The 22737-nt window shown below is 38.8% G+C and overlaps 1 protein-coding gene across 4 annotated transcripts in view; it reads right to left on the bottom strand.

The window, feature by feature from the left end:
* Positions 1–22516, bottom strand: part of tep1 (telomerase-associated protein 1) — a 48387-nt gene extending 25871 nt beyond the window's left edge. For 2 of the 4 annotated variants that reach the window (XM_034310406.2, XM_053239756.1), the window contains exons 1-17: positions 21572–21636; positions 17036–17558; positions 13613–13786; positions 13218–13367; positions 12951–13115; positions 8057–8194; positions 7827–7898; positions 7247–7368; positions 5650–5807; positions 5246–5355; positions 5043–5121; positions 4378–4570; positions 2785–3001; positions 2330–2482; positions 1842–1913; positions 1618–1739; positions 586–663 (exon numbers count right to left, since the gene is read on the bottom strand). In XM_034310406.2, the coding sequence (XP_034166297.2) occupies positions 586–663; positions 1618–1739; positions 1842–1913; positions 2330–2482; positions 2785–3001; positions 4378–4570; positions 5043–5121; positions 5246–5355; positions 5650–5807; positions 7247–7368; positions 7827–7898; positions 8057–8194; positions 12951–13115; positions 13218–13367; positions 13613–13786; positions 17036–17527 (2495 nt within the window). In that variant the 5' untranslated portion in view covers positions 17528–17558; positions 21572–21636. Of the gene's footprint in view, positions 1–585; positions 664–1617; positions 1740–1841; positions 1914–2329; positions 2483–2784; positions 3002–4377; positions 4571–5042; positions 5122–5245; positions 5356–5649; positions 5808–7246; positions 7369–7826; positions 7899–8056; positions 8195–12950; positions 13116–13217; positions 13368–13612; positions 13787–17035; positions 17559–21571; positions 21953–22272 lie in introns of those variants that run through there. The other 2 variants (XM_053239757.1, XM_053239758.1) reach the window with 2 other exon arrangements.
* Between the last annotated feature and the right edge of the window lie 221 nt (positions 22517–22737).

Raw genomic sequence — 22737 nt, forward strand, 5'->3', positions numbered from 1 at the left:
CATCTGCACCTCTGATTCACATTTAGAGCCAAACCCCATCACCTACATTTACCCTGCATGTGCAATTGTGATTATTAAATCTATCTGCTAGTTTACTGTTATTAAGTATATAACTCTACTTACTATACTAGATATAAATATTGATATTGAATAACTGAGCATTTTCAGGCAATTACACTTAAATTTGCACTCACTCCAATCAGACCCGAGTTTGACCATACAGATACGTGTTAGACTGCACATAATTTTGGTGAACAAGGGCCATTAGGTTTTCAGAAATAAACCAGGACCATACGTATGATTTAATATTGAGAGAATTACTTATAAACACCTGCTAAACATTTACCTGAAAAATTACAAAACAGCTTTTAACTAGTTAATACTTGAATACATTTAAATGTAGCACCTTCTTGATTCTCATCTGAGTCCATCTTTGGCTGGATAAATCTATATTTGTAGCTATAGCATGCAATCAATGATCTCATACACTGATGACTGATTGCATGCTATAGTTACAAATATAGATTTATCCAGCCAAAGATGGACTCAGATGAGCACTTTATGGAGAAATGTGTAAAACGTTACCTGAGGATCTGCTCACTGAAGCCACACAGGGTCACTGTTTTAGGATCGTCTGCTATATCTACGTGCGAGTAAGTATTACTGAAAATAAAATAAAATCAAGAAAGATGATTAAAAAAAGGAGTATAACTGAACACAAATACATCAGTTGAATTGAACAGATAATACTTCCTAACTATAAACAAATACAGATACGAAAAATGTGCAAAGAATTTGTTTTTTTGTTTGTATGTTTGTTTTTGTCTGTTGCCGTTGTTGTTGTTTTAAGAAAGCTTTCCAGAACACATCAGACTAGGCGTGTGCATTGTGATCCTGGAAAAAAAAATAGGTTTTTACTTTAATGTTGAGCTTTAAAGAACGGCACACGGAGGATTGTGGGGACGGTTGCCAGATTTTACCAAATTCCCACCCCAACTACAACTCAAAAAATGCACACAAAAATTTAAACGTGGTCTGATTTGCACTAAATATCTGCAATACGTGGACATTATACATGAAACCGGGCAACAGGTACACATACAGATAATGGCATTGTGTTACAAACATAGATTAAAACGAGTATATTCTTTAGGTATTAAGAACAATAAAAATGAAACATTTGGCTAAAGCTTGTCAGTGCATTCCAGTACATATCATACATTGGAATACATTTCCAACTTCCATCCATCCATTTTCTCTTCCGCTTGCCCTACACAGGGTCGCGGCGAGCCTGGAGCCTATCCCAGGGGACTTGGAGCACAAGGCGGGGGAACACCCTGGACAGGGTGCCAACCCATCGCAGGGCACAATCGCACACATACTCACACACTACGGGCAATTTGGAAATGCCACTCAGCCTGGGGAGGAACCCGGAGTTCCCGGAGGAAACTCCTGAAGAACAGGGAAACAATGCAAACTCCGCACACACAGGGCGGAGACGGGAATCCCCAACCCCCGAGGTGCGAGGCAACAGCGCTAACCACTAAGCCACTGTGCCCCCCTACATGTTCAACTTGTTATATTTGTTCTGTGAAACTTAAACTGAACGGAACTTACGAATGGCTAAGCAAAATGTTCACCACTAAAGGTTCGCTGATGGAGAGTTTCTGAAATCTTTCAACCGCCTGCGTCGTTGTCCAATCAATCATATATTCACCCACCATGATAATGTTATCCACCTGAGTGACAAAAAAACACAAAAACATTGATGTAAATATTATATTACAGTTCATTTAAAAGTATTAAAAATATTAGGCTTCATATCGTCTTTAAGAGGAGACCTTGGTTTTCTCCTCAAGAAGCTTGGAGAAGAAGTTATGGTGCGCTATCTTCTGAGGCGAATCTGAAAACTCCTGACAGAGAGAAGACAACAAAAGTCATCAAATGTTGTTAGAACAAACGTGAACACAAACATTTCAGCATTCCACGATCTTCTACAATGGCACAAACATGAACTTTTCTGACTTTTTTTGACTCAGTGTTAATGTAATTATGTGTTTCCTGGAATCCTTATAGTAATATTAGCCTTATATAAATAAGGAAATGTTATAAAATTATATTAAACACAATTCAATATATATGTCTTTAAAAATTAATCATTAATTACTAAAATAAAAAATGGTTCTTGGTAGTCGAATCAGATTTTTATACCAGACTGCAACACACACTAACTGAACAATTTGTTTTGGTTTACAGTAAAAAAAAAAATAAAAAAAAAAACAGATGTCAGATGCAAATATATGCAAATATGTGAAATATAATGACTGACCGAGAACCGCTTGGTCACTCTCCTCACGTTCTGTAAAAGCCCACCAGACTGGACCTGGACTTCCTGTAAACCTTCGCTGTCTCCCAGGAGGAACTGTGTGTGCTCACTGCAGTAGCGGATCATCATGACCAGGAGCAATGCCGCCTCCCTCGTCTAAAACACAGAGCGAGAGGACAACCTGAGTCATGTGACCTCTGTCCCTGACTTCCTCATCATCTAAAATGAAAGCTAAAGTGTGTTTGACTTTGATGTTTGAGGTTTACAGTAACACTTCAACTGCTGAATTATAAAAACCTGGATGCCTTTTTAGACTTTTGCACAGTATTATATAATAACATAAATATGTTATGTGTTCTGAATTTTTTTAGGCTATGAATGGCTTGTGTTTTGGAAATGAAAGAAGTTCTTGGCATTAATTCTATGTTCATAGGACTGTCTTTCTTATTGTTCCTCACCGAAGCCGAGAGGTTTGGGTTCTCCATGTTTCCGTCTGAAGACTCGAGAGGGAGGCAGAAATCAGCTCCTTTCAGTCCACCAGACTGGAAATTGCTCATGAAGATGATGAGTGTGTGTCCTGACAGAGGAGGGATGTTGTACTTGCAGGAGATCTCTACGGCTTTTTCCAGGGCCTGACAGTAACGCTGCAGCAGCTCCGTAGTGTAGCATCTCAGTCTGAGCATCAGAGAGAGAGAGAGAGAGAGAGAGAGAGAGAGAGGGATAAGATGTCTCTTAGGAAGCTTTGGGATTACTCGTTCATGTTTAATCATGCACAATGCACTATATTTTTTTCATTATACACCATGCACTTGGTTTGCTGTGTCTGAAACTATTTGCTATTCTCTTTATACAGTGCAGAAGTATTCACCTCCTAGAACCTTTCCACATTATTTCACATTTCGTAGAGTCACAACCTGGAACTGAAATGGTTAAATGGCTAAAAGGTTAAAACATGTAGTTAGCTATGGGGGTTGAAATGTCAGTTCGTTGCTATGCCATTGCTAGGTTACTATCATGTTCCAGGACAATGCTGAGGTGTTAGCAGGCAGAGCCATGCAGTTTTAATTTTCAGCAGTATATCTGAATTAATATGGCTTCAAACTGTGGAAGGCAGGACCAATAAACTATCTTACAGAAAAAAAAAGAAAAAACACATCTGTGCTGAGTTTCATGGTTCTACGTCAAAAACTGCAACCTGTCAAACTGATTTTTTTTTTAATAGAGTAATAATAATAAGCTGAAAATGAAGAACAGGGTGTTGACGCTCCAACACAATAAAAAAATGCAAAAAAAAAAGCTTTAATGGTGTAAGTATAGAAATATATTTTCATTATCATTTGTATTTTTATTTATTTTACACTTTTATCTTTTTTATTTGTAATTCTGGAAAACGTGATGATTAACAGTAGGAATAAAGAAACTATAAAAACTATAAAGAGTGCTGATTTACACACAGATGCTGGCACCACCTGGAAAATGACGATTTCAGGACCTTCTCTCCTCTGATCTCAGCCACGCCCCTGATTACGGCTTACGGCTGTGACTGGACAGTGATTGCATTTCAGTGTAGCATGACTGCAATGTACTGATGAAAGTGAAATGCAATCATTCAAATTACATTCATATTTGACTGAAAAGTGCTGAAAGTCAGCATGTAATGCTTTAAAAAGTTAACCCTGCTGATTATGTTTCACTGAGGAGATGATGTTGAGCAATGCAGTGAAAGTTTTGCTTTTCAGTGTGACACATTGTCCTCAATGCACCACCTGTGTATTGCATTTCACATTTATCTCCCCCAGAGTGACTTCTTTTCTGCCATGAAATTTTCTCCATATAAAGCGCTGACAACATACAGTACACTGTACATGAACAGTCAAATGAATCTTAGGGGTTCTCTACTGAGGCCACAGTGCCCCTGGTGGTCATTCATACCAATAACCTGTAGCAGTATAACAGAAATCATAACCTCTTGACTACAACACATAGCAAGCAGCAATAAAAAAAGGTCAAGACAGGAACATTTTAGTGAACAATCACTGCTATATACAAACCCGACTTTCTGGAGCGCTTTGAGTTTTGAGAAATATAAATAACGGATGAAAGGAACACGGAGAGTAATGCGGAGCCTCTGCCGGCTCACTGTCCACCAGTTAGTGCGGCTGTATTTTCTACTCTTTGGTATCTTCTGCAAAATCCCACGCAGGACTTCCTTACTGCTGGTCTTCTCCTTCACACCACCATCGACTGAAGAAGAGCAAAACACAGGAGGAGCATGAGGAGTTAAAGCAACAACAACAAAAAAAAAAAAAGCAATTAGCCTGGATACTTTTTAAAAATAAAAAAAAATAATAATAATTTTTTTTTTTTTTTTTAAACTATGTTTTAATTGCAGTTATTATATATATATATATTTTTAGTTTGTGAATTTAAAAATATTAAAATTAAATAGTATAAAATATTACTAAGGAATAATAATTACACCCGGGTTTGTGCTTTTGTTAGTTAACTTAGATACTGCATTTTTTAATAAAATTAAGTGATAAACAGCCATTCAAAGATGATTTGATTAAAACAGTGCATTGTTCATTGTTTCATCATTTATCACGACATTCCACAAAATTAGCAGAATTACAACAGAATTATCACCATCAATATGGCTGTGTTACATTCAGTGCACTTCAAGACACTACCTGTAAGGTGAGACTGTACTTCTTACCCAACTTGTTGAGCTCCAGAATGACTTTATAAGCTGACAGGAAGCGGAAGGGGAACTGCCGGCTCTGGATCACAGCCGACTGAAGCCCCACACACACACACACACACACACACACACACACACACACACACACACCTCATTATTGTGTGTCAGAGAGCAAGAAAATGAGAGTGAGAGAGAGAGAGAGAGAGAGAGAAAGTCACCTTTGAGCTGAGTCGTTTGAGGATCTTGTCGTGGTGTTTGTGGCTGATGCCCTGCATGATCATGTTCCTCAGGTTCCTCAGCATCGCCATGAAGGGAAGGGAGTTATTATCTACAAACACAGAGTACACTTCAAGTCAAGCTTGAATTCTGGATTGTGATTGGTCAGAAGGTGTCGATTCATTTTCTATAACAGCAGCTCTGACAGTAGTGCAGCTGCAGACGACAGGTTTATATTAATGTGCCTGTTTGTTATCGTTTCTATAGTAACAGCTCAATCACATGCTGTCTTGTTTCGGAAAACGTTCGGCAACAAACAGATAGAAAGTATGATGAGTTGTTCTTAAAATAAAAAAATGTAATCAATCAAAAAGAAAGACAGGCAGAGGGATATTATTATTTAGACCTATGAGTTTTTCCCAGGTGGCGGCTTTATTTCCTTCCTGACTCAGTCGCGTCTCCCACGTCTCCGCCTGCTTCAGTCTCATCCTCTGATTGGCTCTTTCACTCTGCCACACCCCACTGAGCCCACTGCGCCAGAACGCCCTCACATCCTTCGGGTACCTGTATACACACACACACACACACATTTATATATAAATGTCCTTTACTTCACACGTACAGAGTTGCTTCCTCATGTACATAAAGTTTCTGTGGCAACAATGTGGTTTTGTTCCGTTTCAATTCATTTCCTGAGTTCCTGTGTTAGTCTCCACCCTCATGCTGTGACTGGATAACTCTTCAATGTTTTCAGCTGTGTAGTTGCCTGTATATTGAAACCCAGCTCAGTTCTGGTGTAAATAAAGCCACTATATTCACTGAGCCTCACTGACTCTATTCATTATTGAATTTTTAAGTTGTTTTTTTTTTCTACTTTGGACAGCTTCTTTTATAAAACTTTTATATAACAGTCTTGGTCTGTCACAGTATGGTGCTGGGGGCTTTAGTGTAACAGCGATGTAATGATAGAGGAAGTCGGATTGTTTGGTGCAAGCAGCATGGTTCATGGTGTCCTGGTGCTACTCTTGGAGTCCCGACTGAGAATTTAAAGGATTTTCTGCTCGGTTAATAAGGACTCTTTAGTCTTTGCTATCGCTACCTAAGGAGGGTTATTTACCAGAGAAGGTTTAACCTCAGGACTTCATACTCCTATCCTGTTTGGGACCTTTCTTTGGTTGGTGCTCTAGAACTAATGGATGATTGTACCCTTGGTTTTTGATGGATTGTGACGGACTAACCTTATCTACAACGGCTCCACGCATTTCAACAGTTTTTACCTTCATTCATCTACAACATCAAGGACAATCTACGTGGACTAATCAGATAAGACATTTTTGATTTATTTTTTTTTTTTATGTGCAAGGGTATTGAATATGTTTTTCACACCTGATTTTTGTGGGTTTATGTGGGAATGCATATATTGGGTTTATATTGTATATGACTTGTTTATGGAATTATATGTTCCTTTTTTTGCATCTATCATTTGAGTGCTTGAATTTACACAGATCCTATTTATAACTTTGCCGTTGGTTCCCTCCCTTATATTAATTTATGTGACAGGTAGTTTGGGGTTTAAAATTCCAGGCGATTTGTCACAAACTTTTGCAACACAACCGCAACTAAAGCTCCACGTTTGTGTCTGTAAAGTATTGTGTATTTTATTCTGTAATTATATTCACTATTCATCTGTGATCTCTTTATATTTGATTGAGTTCTCTCTCAAATATGCTCATCTGTTTTGTGTTTGCCCTCAGTTAGTTTGTCTGCTTATGCCCTGGTGTGTCTATGTCTTGTTGCGTAGTCTCAGCAAGGGTTATCGTGCCCTTCTGGGCCTGTTTGTATGCTCTATGTGTCATCACTTCTGACTAAACCTGACTACTGCGATCACAGACAAATGCACTTGCGCCATGCCTCTACACTCTGCACACCTGTAACATGCACTGCTTTATTTTATCTCCTGTTCTGTACTTGTCATTTACTACTGGCAGCACTACAGTACGTACCTTTTCCCAAGGATGCTCATGATGAACTCGGCCGGCTCTTTGATGTGGAGTCGTTTTATCAGCTTTTTCATGTTGAACTCATTTTGTTTTTTATCCACCACTGATCGCTGCTTCCCCTGCAGCTAAAGCCACACACACATACACACACACACACACACATACGGTCAACCAACATACCAAACACAAACCCAGATATAATTATTATTGCTCTGTAATATTCTATATCTTCTTTTAATATTTAAAAAAAATCAACAAAACAAAAATGTATATTTATTACGATTTTCAAAAATAGATTTTATGTTATTTTAAAAATTATAAAAAGAAAGATCAGATCCAGCCACCAAGCCAAATACAAAACCCAGATATACAGGTATATGTCTCTTCTTTCTTTTCTCTATCATCAAGTAAGTTCTACTCCTAAGAACGCAGTGATGTCAGTTTGATTCCATAGCAAGGGGAAGTCAGTAAGGAAGTACTGGAACACAACCGCAGACTCTAACCAGCCAATCAGGAAAAAGAAAAACATAATGAACCAAACTTTCATGCAGACATCTGAAGAGGACGTGAGGGAAACACTCACATATCCCTGAAGAACATGAGGTTCTGCTGCAACAAGCTTTGCCCATTCATTCCATTGCTCGGGGGACACCTCCTGTGCACGCGCACACACACACACAGACAGACAGACACACACACACACACACACACAGTGTGTCAGTGGGACTCAACATTGATAAAGCAGTGATCAAAACATGAATATTAATGTCTGTCTCTATGTGTGTGTGTGTGTGTGTGAGTGTGTGTGTGTACCTTCGCTTGGCGTTTTTTCTTGCTGTGTTTACATCGGTGTTTGCGTGTGTTATACTTGGCCAGCTGATACTCGCTGAACTGCTTGAATTTGTCAGCCAGAGCTTTTTTCAGACCCGATGGCAGAGACCTGCTGAAACACTGACACAACAAACCACAAGAGAAGAAACATAACTAGATAAAATACTGCCACTATACTATAATATACTTATTTTACACTACACTTCACTACACATATTTTACTATACGTCTACCATATGAATACTTCCCTATGAATTCTGATTTTATGAGCTCTATAGCAGTATAGCATGCTATACTATATCATATTAATACTATACTATACTGACACTATATAAGCTCTGTAGTAGTATGCCATGATATACAACAACATAATATCCACATGCGTTATTATAATATACTATACTATACTATACTGACACTATATAAGCTCTGTAGTAGTATGCCATGATATACTACAACATAATATCCACATGCGTTACTATAATATACTATACTATACTATACTGACACTATATAAGCTCTGTAGTAGTATGCCATGATATACAACAACATAATATCCACATGCGTTATTATAATATACTATACTATACTATACTGACACTATATAAGCTCTGTAGTAGTATGCCATGATATACTACAACATAATATCCACATGCGTTACTATAATATACTATACTATACTGATACTATATAAGCTCTGTAGTAGTATGCCATGATATACTACAACATAATATCCACATGCGTTACTATAATATACTATACTATACTATACTGATACTATATAAGCTCTGTAGTAGTATGCCATGATATACAACAACATAATATCCACATGCGTTACTATAATATACTATACTATACTGATACTATATAAGCTCTGTAGTAGTATGCCATGATATACAACAACATAATATCCACATGCGTTACTATAATATACTATACTATACTATACTGACACTATATAAGCTCTGTAGTAGTATGCCATGATATACTACAACATAATATCCACATGCGTTACTATAATATACTATACTATACTGACACTATATAAGCTCTGTAGTAGTATGCCATGATATACAACAACACAATATCCACATGCGTTACTATAATATACTATACTATACTGACACTATATAAGCTCTGTAGTAGTATGCCATGATATACAACAACATAATATCCACATGCGTTACTATAATATACTATACTATACTATACTGATACTATATAAGCTCTGTAGTAGTATGCCATGATATACTACAACATAATATCCACATGCGTTACTATAATATACTATACTATACTGATACTATATAAGCTCTGTAGTAGTATGCCATGATATACAACAACATAATATCCACATGCGTTACTATAATATACTATACTATACTATACTGATACTATATAAGCTCTGTAGTAGTATGCCATGATATACTACAACATAATATCCACATGCGTTACTATAATATACTATACTATACTATACTGATACTATATAAGCTCTGTAGTAGTATGCCATGATATACAACAACACAATATCCACATGCGTTACTATAATATACTATACTATACTGATACTATATAAGCTCTGTAGTAGTATGCCATGATATACTACAACATAATATCCACATGCGTTACTATAATATACTATACTATACTATACTGATACTATATAAGCTCTGTAGTAGTATGCCATGATATACTACAACATAATATCCACATGCGTTACTATAATATACTATACTATACTATACTGATACTATATAAGCTCTGTAGTAGTATGCCATGATATACTACAACATAATATCCACATGCGTTATTATAATATACTATACTATACTATACTGACACTATATAAGCTCTGTAGTAGTATGCCATGATATACAACAACATAATATCCACATGCGTTACTATAATATACTATACTATACTATACTGATACTATATAAGCTCTGTAGTAGTATGCCATGATATACTACAACATAATATCCACATGCGTTACTATAATATACTATACTATACTATACTGATACTATATAAGCTCTGTAGTAGTATGCCATGATATACTACAACATAATATCCACATGCGTTACTATAATATACTATACTATACTATACTGATACTATATAAGCTCTGTAGTAGTATGCCATGATATACTACAACATAATATCCACATGCGTTATTATAATATACTATACTATACTATACTGACACTATATAAGCTCTGTAGTAGTATGCCATGATATACAACAACATAATATCCACATGCGTTATTATAATATACTATACTATACTATACTGACACTATATAAGCTCTGTAGTAGTATGCCATGATATACTACAACATAATATCCACATGCGTTATTATAATATACTATACTATACTATACTGACACTATATAAGCTCTGTAGTAGTATGCCATGATATACAACATAATATCCACACGCGTTACTATAATATACTATACTATACTATACTGACACTATATAAGCTCTGTAGTAGTATGCCATGATATACAACATAATATCCACACGCGTTACTATAATATACTATACTATACTATACTGACACTATATAAGCTCTGTAGTAGTATGCCATGATATACAACAACATAATATCCACATGCGTTACTATAATATACTATACTATACTATACTGATACTATATAAGCTCTGTAGTAGTATGCCATGATATACTACAACATAATATCCACATGCGTTACTATAATATACTATACTATACTATACTGACACTATATAAGCTCTGTAGTAGTATGCCATGATATACAACAACATAATATCCACATGCGTTACTATAATATACTATACTATACTATACTGACACTATATAAGCTCTGTAGTAGTATGCCATGATATACAACAACATAATATCCACATGCGTTACTATAATATACTATACTATACTATACTGACACTATATAAGCTCTGTAGTAGTATGCCATGATATACAACAACATAATATCCACATGCGTTACTATAATATACTATACTATACTATACTGATACTATATAAGCTCTGTAGTAGTATGCCATGATATACTACAACATAATATCCACATGCGTTACTATAATATACTATACTATACTATACTGACACTATATAAGCTCTGTAGTAGTATGCCATGATATACAACAACACAATATCCACATGCGTTACTATAATATACTATACTATACTGATACTATATAAGCTCTGTAGTAGTATGCCATGATATACTACAACACAATATCCACATGCGTTACTATAATATACTATACTATACTATACTGACACTATATAAGCTCTGTAGTAGTATGCCATGATATACAACATAATATCCACATGCGTTACTATAATATACTATACTATACTATACTGATACTATATAAGCTCTGTAGTAGTATGCCATGATATACTACAACATATTGAAAATGCATTATTATAATATACTATACTATACTATACTGCCACTATATGTGTTCTACAGCAGTATAACATGCTATACCATAATAATCAAATGCATTACTATACTGCTATTATGTGAGTTCTGTGGCAGTATAACATGCCATACTATAACCATAATATCCAAATACTTTACCACACTATACTATACTACAACTACTATATGAGCTCTACAGCAGTATAACATGCCATACTATAACCATAATATCCAAATACTTTACTATAATATACTATACTGCTACTATGTGACTTCTGTAGTCAGCTGTACAGTATGCTATACTACACCATAATATCTATAGAATAATAGATGTAAATAGACTATATACTATACTGCTATTATATAAATTATATACTCCTGCTATATTATACTGTAACTATATGAATCCTATACTATTTGATTTCATACTACGTGATTAATTTACAGGCACTATACAATACTATACTGCAACTGTGAATACTATACTACTATATTCTAATTATATAAATGCTATACTGTAATGTTTCATACGCTGTAATTACTGTACTATGTAGCCACTACAGCAGTATAGTATGGTATAATATACCATACTATAAAAATTTATAGTAAAAAAGTTTACCATACTATATTACTATGACACTATACTACTACTATACTGGATACTATAGTAGTATAGTGTGCCATACTACATTACTGTATACTATAAAGTATACAAACTGTTCATATAGTATATTCATATACAGTATACTTTATGTACACTATAAAATTTACATAAAGTATACTACATGAATACTTTCATGTACTATGCTGGAGTGCTACTATATAAATACTGTACTATACTATTCCACTGCACTACACTGCCACTATATAAATATTACACTTAAATACACTACACTATACTGATCCTACAACACCGCTACATGAAGGCTATACTACACTTATATGCATAAGGGGGCAGTCGTGGCCTAATGGATAGAGAGTCGGACTTGAAACCCAAAGGTGAACCTGAAGGTTGTGGGTTCGAGTATCAGGTCCAACAGGGATTGTAGGTGGGGGGGAGTGAACGACCAGCGCTCTCCTCCACCCTCAATACCACGACTGAGGTGAGACCCTTGACCCTTGAAAAAGGCTGCCCACTGCTGTGTGTGTGTATGTGTGTGTGTGTGTGTTCACTACTGTGTGTGTGTGTGCGCACTTGGATGGGTTAAATGCAGAGCACAAATTCCGAGTATGGGTCACCCTACTTGGCCACACATCACTTCACTTCACATTACACAATCCTCCACTGCACTATACTATACTATGCTATACTATACCACTAAACCACTACCATATAAACACTATACTTTACTAAAAAGAATCTGTAAAAATCTGCTAACAGCAGCCAGAGAAAACAAAAATCATCAAGTAGTACAGTTCTAATGAAAACCTCCCAGCATACCGTGCTGTACACCCTCGTCACTTCCAGCCAATCGGACGGTAGTTGCACGGCAGAGCAGAAATACCTCCTCAGGTGCGGTTTAGAGTTGGGCAGGTGAGCGGCGAGGGCGAGCAGGAAGTTGGCTGTGGCACGGATGTTCAGTTCCTGTCTGGTGTAAACAGCCACCTGGTGCAGTAAAATTACAGAACTGGTAATGAAAAAGGATTTCAGTGAATATATACTCATTGCAGCCCTATATAGGCACCATACACACCACCTCAAGCGTACCTTGAGCAGGAACTCTGGGTCACTAAGGGTGATGTCGGTGCCTAGGAGTTTTATTACGTTCCACACAGTTCCACTGTTATCCCAGTCCAACTGGCCAAGGGAATGGGTCTTCTGCACCAGGGAGCAGCACACCAAATTCAGCAGCTTATACTGATGGAAGAAAACACACACAGACAGAGTAAAAGAAACAGTTTGAATGCTTTCTGTAAGGCAAATAACAGTTGCTAGTCACATTTTCACCGAGAGGTAGATTGTAGAGCATCAAATAGGTTAAAAGGTCGGTGAAAAAAATTCAACTCGGTGGAGGGTTTTGCAAAATGTCATGACAGTCAAAAGAGCTTTTTTGTAACATTCTACAGCTGAAAGTTGAGACAAACTGAAAGGTTTAACACCACCTTCTTTTCCTTCAGTAATTCTGCGTGTTCCTTTGAGCTTGAGTCGAACTCTCCAAACCCTTCATCCAGGTCAAGCGTCTGCTTCTCCTCTTCCTCAGTCAGCCTCAGATCCAGCACAGGCCTCTCAGCTGGGGGCTCACGGTCAATCTCCATCTGTTCCTCATGATCCGAGGACTTTAAATGCACATATACAGACTTTACACACTCGTACCGCATGTAATGCACATTCTCGTAATCAGTTATATTATAAACTACATGCAGTATTTAACAGGCACAATATTATCATCAAGGATGCTGCTCAGTATATCATTACAGGTCATATGACTGTATATTTGTATTAGATCTAATTCACACATTTTTAATTACTCATTGAACCTGTGATAGATGCACTATGTTTGGCCTTTTTTTATTAGCAACTGTTTTAATATTTGATTTTGAATGTGTCATAGAAGATATTGTCATTTGACTTCTTACTCATTAACATTTTCCGTTTTCTGAGTGGACAGAATTTAGGGGAAGGCAGCTGGAGTTACTCGGGAGTGACTTATAGTCATTTTGATACAACGCATCATTACTCAGAAGAAAGTAATACATATAGAGTGACTAATAGGTAATCTGGAGTGCCTTACCAATACTCCAGAGTAAGTAACTAGTGCTCTATGAATGCTCGGATTATGTTCCAGCGCAACATCAGGAACTGCATCAATGGAGTGAGGAAGCCATCTTCACACTTCAGGACTGCTTTCATACAACAAATTGGCAGATCTTTCGGGATGCAGCGGGCACAGACATTGAGGAGTACACAAGCTCTGTCACGGATTACATCAATATGTGCACTGAGATCATTATCCCTAAAACCTGCATTAAAACCTTTCCAAAGCAGAAACCCTGGATGAATGCTGAGGTCAGGGCCAAACTCAAAGCTCGTACTTCAGCCTACAACTCTGGTGACACTGAGGCATACAGAAGGGCCAGATACGAGCTTCAGAAAGCTATCAGGTCTGCAAAAAGAGTCTATAAAGACAAGATGGTGGAAAACTTTCAGGGATCTAATCTCAAGCTCCTGTGGAATGGCTTACACTCAATCTCGGACCACAGCGGAGATAAGGATGGAAAAACATACAACATGGATCTGTCTGCCTCTCTGCCAGATGAGTTGAATGTCTTCTACGCACGGTTTGAGGATAGCAACACCTTACCTGCAGTGAAACTGCCAGCAGATAATGTTCTCTTACCTTCTCCTTGCCTGACGTATACAGATCACTTAAAGCAGTCAACCCACGCAAAGCACCTGGTCCTGATGGTGTTCATGGCCGTGTCCTCAGATCGTGTGCCAACCAGCTAGCGGAGGTGCTTACAGATATCTTCAATCTCTCCCTTAGACTGTCTGTGATCCCCACCTGCTTCACGAAAACCACCATCGTCCCTGTCCCTAAGAAGTCTGTTGTCACCTGCCTGAATGACTACCGACCTGTGGCACTGACCTCTATCGTCATGAAGTGTTTCGAGCGGCTCATTAAAGACCACATCTGTTCCTTCTTGCCAGACACCATGGACCCTCTCCAGTTTGCATATAGGAAAAATAGATCGACTGATGACACCATTGCTCTAACCGTTCACAATGCCCTCACACACTTGGACAAGAAAAACACTTATGTGCGGACGCTGTTTATTGATTACAGCTCTACAGCTCTATTGATTTAACACCATCATCCCATCAAAACTCATCACAAAGCTCAGAGATTTAGGACTGAACTCTCATCTCTGCAACTGGATAATAGACTTTCTGACCTGCAGACCCCAAGTGGTGAGAATTGGTAACCGTTTCTCATCCACACTTACCCTGAGCACAGGAGCCCCACAGGGCTGTGTTCTCAGCCCCCTCCTATACTCTCTGTTCACACACGACTGCGCTGGCAAACACAGTTCCAACATCATCTTTAAATTTGCTGATGACACATCAATCCTGGGTCTCATCACAAATGGAGATGAGACGGCCTACAGAGATGAGGTGAGAGCACTATCACAGTGGTGCCATGACAACAACCTCTGCCTCAACGTCAGCAAAACCAAAGAGATGATTGTGGACTACGGGAGGACACAGGAGGTCAGCCACGCCCCCTTATACATCAACGGGTCTGCAGTGGAAAGAGTTAAGAACATCAAGTTCCTTGGTGTGCACCTCTCCGACGACCTGTCCTGGTCTCTGCACACCACATCAGTAGTTAAATCTGCAAGCCCGTGGCTCTATTTCCTACGGAAGCTCAAAAGCTTTGGTCTCCCTCCCAACATCCTTACAAACTTCTACAGGTGTACCATTGAGAGCATCCTGACGGGGTGCCTTACTGTATGGTACGGCAGCTGCTCACTCCTCCATCGCAAGGCCCTTCAGAGAGTTGTGAGGACAGCTGAAGTCATCATCGGCAACAAACTTCCATCCCTTCAGGACATCTTTCATCTGCGATGTCTGAGGAAGGCCCGAAAAATCATAACTGACCCTAGTCACCCAGCACACAGTCTGTTTATCAAACTGCCATCAGGCAGGCGATACCGGAGCATTCAGTCCAGAACCAGCAGGTTGAAAAACAGCTTCTACCTGCAGGCTATCAGAACCCTTAATAAACTGTAAAAAACTGTCTCTAAAACCTTGCATACTTTGCACAACGACATTACACTACCTCAAAAGCAAAACCGGCACCTCAACCTTATTTGTATTTTTGTTTTTGTGTTATTGTTATTGTTACTTGTTATTGTTATTGTACTGCTGTAGTGCACACTGTAGTGCAGTACTGCACCTGCACCTTATTTGTATTTTTGTTTTTGTTTTTGTTTTTGTTATTGTTATTGTTACTGTACTGCTGTAGACTGCCTAAGCCTCACAAACAGCATTTCAATGTACATTGTCACTGACACTTGTACTTATGACAAATAAACTTGAAACTTTAAACTTGAACTTGAAACTCTGAAGCAACTTAATGGTACTACTGAGCAAATTATCATTACTCCAGAGTGACTTAATGGTGCTCTGGGGCGAGTTATTGAATTATCTTTACTCTGGAGCAACTTAATGATACTCTGGAAATACTTATTGGTACTACTGAGCAACATATCATAACTCCAGAGGGTCTTAGAGGTACACTGGAAGGATGTATTGGTACTGCTGACTGGCTTCATTGCTCCAGAGTGAATTCAAGGTACTCTGGAGCAAATTAATGGTACTACAGGGCAAGTTATTACTCCATAATGGTACTCTGAATCAATGTCTTGATACTACTGAGAGACCAATCATTACTTCAGAACAACTTTATGGTACTCATGCGTTACGGTAGCATGTAACAAGCTCTTCAATATTTCATCCCAAGCCACCCCCAGCCAGTAGGTTCTCCTAGGGGAATTTTAAAGCTGATGAGGAAAAGCACGTACCTGAATTATCTCCTCAGAGTACGATGGGATTTCGTCGGGGGAGCACGATTCATCTCCCTCTGTTTTTATCTCTCCTTGTTCCCCACTCAGACATTTATGAGCTTCAGCACCAGTGGGTGGTGCTGTGCTTTTAATCAGTGAGCTCAGAGGTTGAGAAGAGCAGAGAGAGGAGACGGTGAGGGGATCATACTTCAGCTGAGTGTTTTCAGTGCTGAGCAGAGAGGAGGACAGCAGAGAGGAGGACAGCAGAGAGGAGGACAGCAGGCTGGACGACGTGGACAGCAGAGGAGAGGACGAGGCTGTGGAGGACAGGCTGGACGGACAGAGAGCTGGACATGACGAGGTCGGGTTCACCCACGAAGGAGGCTGGAGGAGAAATGACGAGGTCTGGGTCAGGATCCGGTTCTCCAGACTCGGACCAGTGGAGCAGGAGTAACGCAGAGCCTCCATATCGGGGCTCGAATCTGACAGAAGCGGCGTGACTTCCTTCATTTCTGAAGGATCTTGTTTCTCCTACGAGTTTCTGGAGATTAGAAAGAAAGAGCAAAGATCATTTAGGATAGAGAGTTGGACTTGAAACCCGAAGGTGAACCTGAAGGTTTGTGGGTTCGAGTCTCAGGTCTGGCAGGGATTGTAGGTGGGGGAGTGAATGACCAGTTCTCTCTCCCACCCTCAATACCATGACTGAGGTGAAACCCCTGAGCAAGGCACCGAACCCCCAACTGCTCCCCGGGCGCCGCAGCAAAAGAGGCTGCCCACTGCTCCGGGTGTGTGTTCACGGTGTGTGTGTGTGTTCACTACTGTGTGTGTGTGTGCACTTGGATGGGTTAAATGCAGAGCACAAATTCCGAGTATGGGTCACCATACTTGGCCACAAGTCACTTCACTTCATTCCACACAGTACTGCATCAACGGCACTGTGAAGGAGGGGTGAAGACCTTCTGACTTTGCTCACCTGACAGAGCAATATGATTAAATGTAAAAGTTTGTACCCCCACAGAGATTTCTGGTTTAAAACTAAGAGGAAAGGTACCTCAATGTTTTACATTTATCTCCAGAAACAATACAAAAACATTTTAAAAATAAAATGTCAATTAAAATAAGCATCTTCTGTCCTAAGGGTACACAAACTTTTGCACTCTTTATGCACATAATGATTGACTGATACCACTGTAAACCCTACTGGGTTCTTTTTTTAAGTATCATCATTCCTGTGATGTTTTACAGACTTTATCATGTTTATCTTCTCATTTTTGTAATTCTTTGAGCTTCATATTGCCCAAGTTGTATTCTTCTATCGCTTATGAACTACACATTATTTAACGGGTATTCAGCGATTTCCTTCAAATATGATTATACAAATTTAAATACAATGGTCACACAAATATCTTTTTAATGCATATGGGTAAGGGTATAAATATTACAAATTTGAAAAAGAAGTAGTAAAAAAACACGTTCACTTTGGAAGAAATAAAAGAAAGAAGATACAGTTTAGTCAGTTTAGATCTACTTGCTTTAAAAGCCATGAACACTGAATTTCTTTCTTAAAAATGACAGTTTCACAAAACAGCCACTGAATGTAAATGTAAAGAAGTAGGCATTTTTTAGCAGATTGCTTTTGCTTTATACAGTATCAGGCAGTAAAGGGTTAAATGTCTTGCTCAAGGCTTCACTAATGTCTCTCTGTCAGTCCTAGGGTTTTATACATCACCATAACAAAAGCGTAACTAATGAGCTGTCCATTTATCAACAGCCACTAATCCCTGAGTGTTCTTTCTTCATTAGCATTGCACAGCTCTGGTCCTTCCAGTATACTGTTCAAGCAAACGCTGAAATGTTTACCAATCGGCACAACTGAAACAGAGGAAAGGTTTCTTTGTAACCCTTCTTCTGTGTTCCTCTTGTATTTGGCCAATTTGCTATTTTTCTCATCTGACTGCTATAAAGCTTACTGATTATGTCCAGAATATTCATCTGAATCCAAATAATTAATGAGAACTGGTTTTGCTAACTTTTCAGTTTCTGAGATCTTGTTTTAAAGCAAACAATATCAGAATGAAATTTTCTACAAACACAGGCTATGGCGAACAAAGGGAATGTTTAAGTGCACACAGTCTATCTACAATGAATTCATTGAACCATTTCTATTGTAAGCTATATTGTAAAGATTGTCTCTGGTCTACAGTAGCCCAAATAAAACCTAAAATATTTTTATTTTACTTAAAAATAGAGTGGTATAATTTCACTCAAGTGAGATTTATAAATTCCAAAAAGGAATGAACATCTTGGGATAATTACTACAAATGCATACATAACTCATCTCTGAATACTCAGTCCTTTCTATCCCAGATTTATTTTTTACCTTAAAGCTATTGTTTAAGCTAACTCGGGCATTTATACGCAAGAAAAATCTGGCAACCTCAGAGGCATGAACTACACACAGGTGATTTTAGTAATCTGAATGGCACACCCAGAAAATCGACTTCAGCAGAAGTGTGACTGGTGTAACTTTCCCAGCGAAAACACAGAAGTGACTTTGGACTTTTGGACTTTAGTGTCCTGAACATGGCCCATTGTGAAAAGAGAGTCCTGAGATGAGCTCAGAACAGTCTTCATGATTAAAGCAGCAGTTCTCCAGTATCCAGGCGAGATTAAACACTGAAGCAAGGGTTAGACCTGGGTATAAACTGTTTTTGGGAAGTGTACATTTTTCCATGTGGGACCATCCAGAGCAGCAGAAAGCTCCAAACCAGAGTTAGGATGAAAAAAAAAGTCTGACTGAGACTCAGTGAAGCAAAAGCATAGATGTCATATACAAATCCAATTTGTATAGCTGGCCTGAGATTGGTTTAGGCTGAAGGAGGCTTTGTCACTCGAATTGATTTCTGCTGTTTACATCATTTTTTGGTCTGATTAGATCAGGTACTGTGTCAGCTTGTATGATACTCGGTTGAATGGGAATAGAAATACTGTATTTGCTGATAGGAAGTCTATTCAGCATCTGTACTCATGTATAAGATATATGACATCACAATTTGACAACACCAATTTGATCTAAATCAGATAATGCATTTAGTAGATATGAGACTCTTCCTGATTACCTTTTTTCTCATTAATTTAATCCCTCGCCATGGCCACACCGTTCGAGATATCAAAAATCTGTTCACAATTTACCATCTTCAATGTCTTGGCATAATGTTGACCATATTTGGTGAGAATCACAGGAATCCCCTTGGAGGAGTATTTAAAAATTCAAAGCTTGCAATTAAAAAAAAAAATGGTATCTGGCACCAAGATGTTAGTAGCAGATCCTTTAAGTCCTGTAAATTTCAAGGTGGGGCCTCATGGATCGGACTTGTTTGTACAGTACATCCTACAGATGCTCGATCTGATTGAGATCTGGGGAATTTGGAGGCCAAGTCAACAGCTTGAACTCTTTGTCATGTTCCTCAAACCATTCCTGAACAATTTTTGCAGTGTGGCGCGGCGCATTATCCTGCTGAAAGAGGCCACTGCCATTAGGGAATACCGTTGCCCTGAAGGGGTGTACCCGGTCTGCAACAATGTTTAGGTAGGTGGTACTTGTCAAAGTAACATCCACATGAATGCCAGGATCCGAAGTTTCCCAGCAGAACGTTGCCCAGACCATCACACTGCCTCCACCAGCTTGCCTTCTTCATTCATAGTGCATCCTGGTGCCATCTCTTCCCCAGGTAAGTGACAGACACACACCCGGCTATCCACATGATGTAAAAGAAAACGTGATTCATCAGACCAGGCCACCTTCTTCCATTGCTCCATGGTCCAGTCAACTTCGAGAACTGACTGTTCACTTGCTGCCTAATATATCCCACCCCTTTACAGCTGCCACTGGAATGAGGAAATGTTTGTTCACTTCACCTGTCAGTGGTTTTAATGTTATGGCTGATCCGTGTATGCACCAAGTTTATGTAAAGAGGACGCTGCAGGGCCCCCCAACACGCCCATGTGCTACCCTTTGCCAGGGCTCAAATTTCATGAGTTTTTGAGTATGTTAAGGGCCCCAAAAGCCCCCGAAACCTTGAAAATAATAATTTAGCTATAGCTAGATGAAACAAATTAAACAAAAACTCTTCGCTGCTGATGTTCACACACTAACACCAGCTAACCAGGACACACCTGTAGAAAACCTGTACATCTCGCACACAGACTAATAAACAAAGCAGACTTAAGTAGACTGCAATGGATAAACCTTAGTTAGTTATCATAACAAGAAAACCACGAAAGCAGGATAACGAAACACTAACACGTTAAAGCGTCATTCTTCTCTTAACTTACGAACATTTCGGATCATTTTACCGACTCGGACCTTTGAGCAAAGTGAACGCATCTTTTTTTCGAGTCATTTCGTTCATTCTAGCAAAATATAATTAAAATGTGACGTGTTACTTCCCTAACACATCTACTACTTACGCAAACGTTGATCACACTAAAAACAAGACAAAACTACAACGCTATAATGCTATAAGAAACAGAAAACATGAATTCATTGTTTACCTGGATCTTTAGTCCCTGATTAGCTCACCTCACCTCTTACCTGACATAAGCTTAACCAGTGCAGTCTGAACCGGAAAGAGAAATGATTAGCTCAGCTCTCCAGGCTTTCGGTGGGCAAGATGGCGGACCGGGTGCATTACATGTTTTGAGCTCTCCAGGCTTGTAGCGAATTTTTCTGTCAATAATTCGCCATCCAATCACCAAAATTTGCTCCTTTTGAAATGACAATGAGCAGACAATTGTAAAACACCGAAAATGAACGAGAACCATGACGACTAAAAAGAATCCTGCTTTATCCCGCTGCAACGACGCTACTGACTGTCATAACTGTGCGACGAAGATGGAAGATTCCACCGAGAAATGTAAAAGAAAAGACCCTTTCTCGCCGTTAAAGAACACACCAACAGCTAAAAGGAAGGATACAGGGTCAGAAGGGAAAGGATAAGAAGGTATGAATGCGGTCTTGGAAGCAATTAAGCAGCTAACTGATAAGGTGGATACACGCAGCTCTCCATCATGTTAACTAACATAGCCAAGGCAGTCGAGTTCAACACAACAGAAATCAAAGACTGCAAAACTCAGTCTTCTGTTCGCGAAGTATCGGCTTTAAAGAAAGACAACGCAGGGTTAATGGGACGTGTCTTAGAGCTTGAGCGATACAAACGCCGGTGGATGGAAAGAAAAGGAAGGTGAAGACATACGTGAGGCAGTTGCTGAACTACTGGTGAAAATCTCCCCATCGTGGTCCTCGAGCATCAGTCACATCGTGGACTCAGTTCATCGAATAGGTCGACGTGAAGAAAACAAAACAAAACAACACAAAACAACACAAAACACGGCATGTCATCGTTCAGTTCACTCAGAGAATACACCGTGATGCGCTGTGGAGAATGACCAAGAATCACACGATCTGCAAAGATCTTCATATCAGCTTCACCGAAGACCTCTAAAGCTGACAGGGAGACCCGAGCTGCACTGTGGCCCAAGGTAAAAGAAGCAAGGGATGCTGGGAAACGGGCGTACTACAGAGATGGTGCTGGATACATGAATGGACAGAAAATTACTTAAAAGCATACAAGGTATATGTTCAAGCCAAAGGCCTTGATGTTTAAGGTTTGAAAAGACCTTTTCCACTTTAATTTTGTAGAAGGTATATTCATATACCT

Source organism: Pangasianodon hypophthalmus, chromosome 14 (genome assembly GCF_027358585.1).
Source record: "Pangasianodon hypophthalmus isolate fPanHyp1 chromosome 14, fPanHyp1.pri, whole genome shotgun sequence".
Taxonomy (NCBI): Eukaryota; Metazoa; Chordata; class Actinopteri; order Siluriformes; family Pangasiidae; genus Pangasianodon; species Pangasianodon hypophthalmus.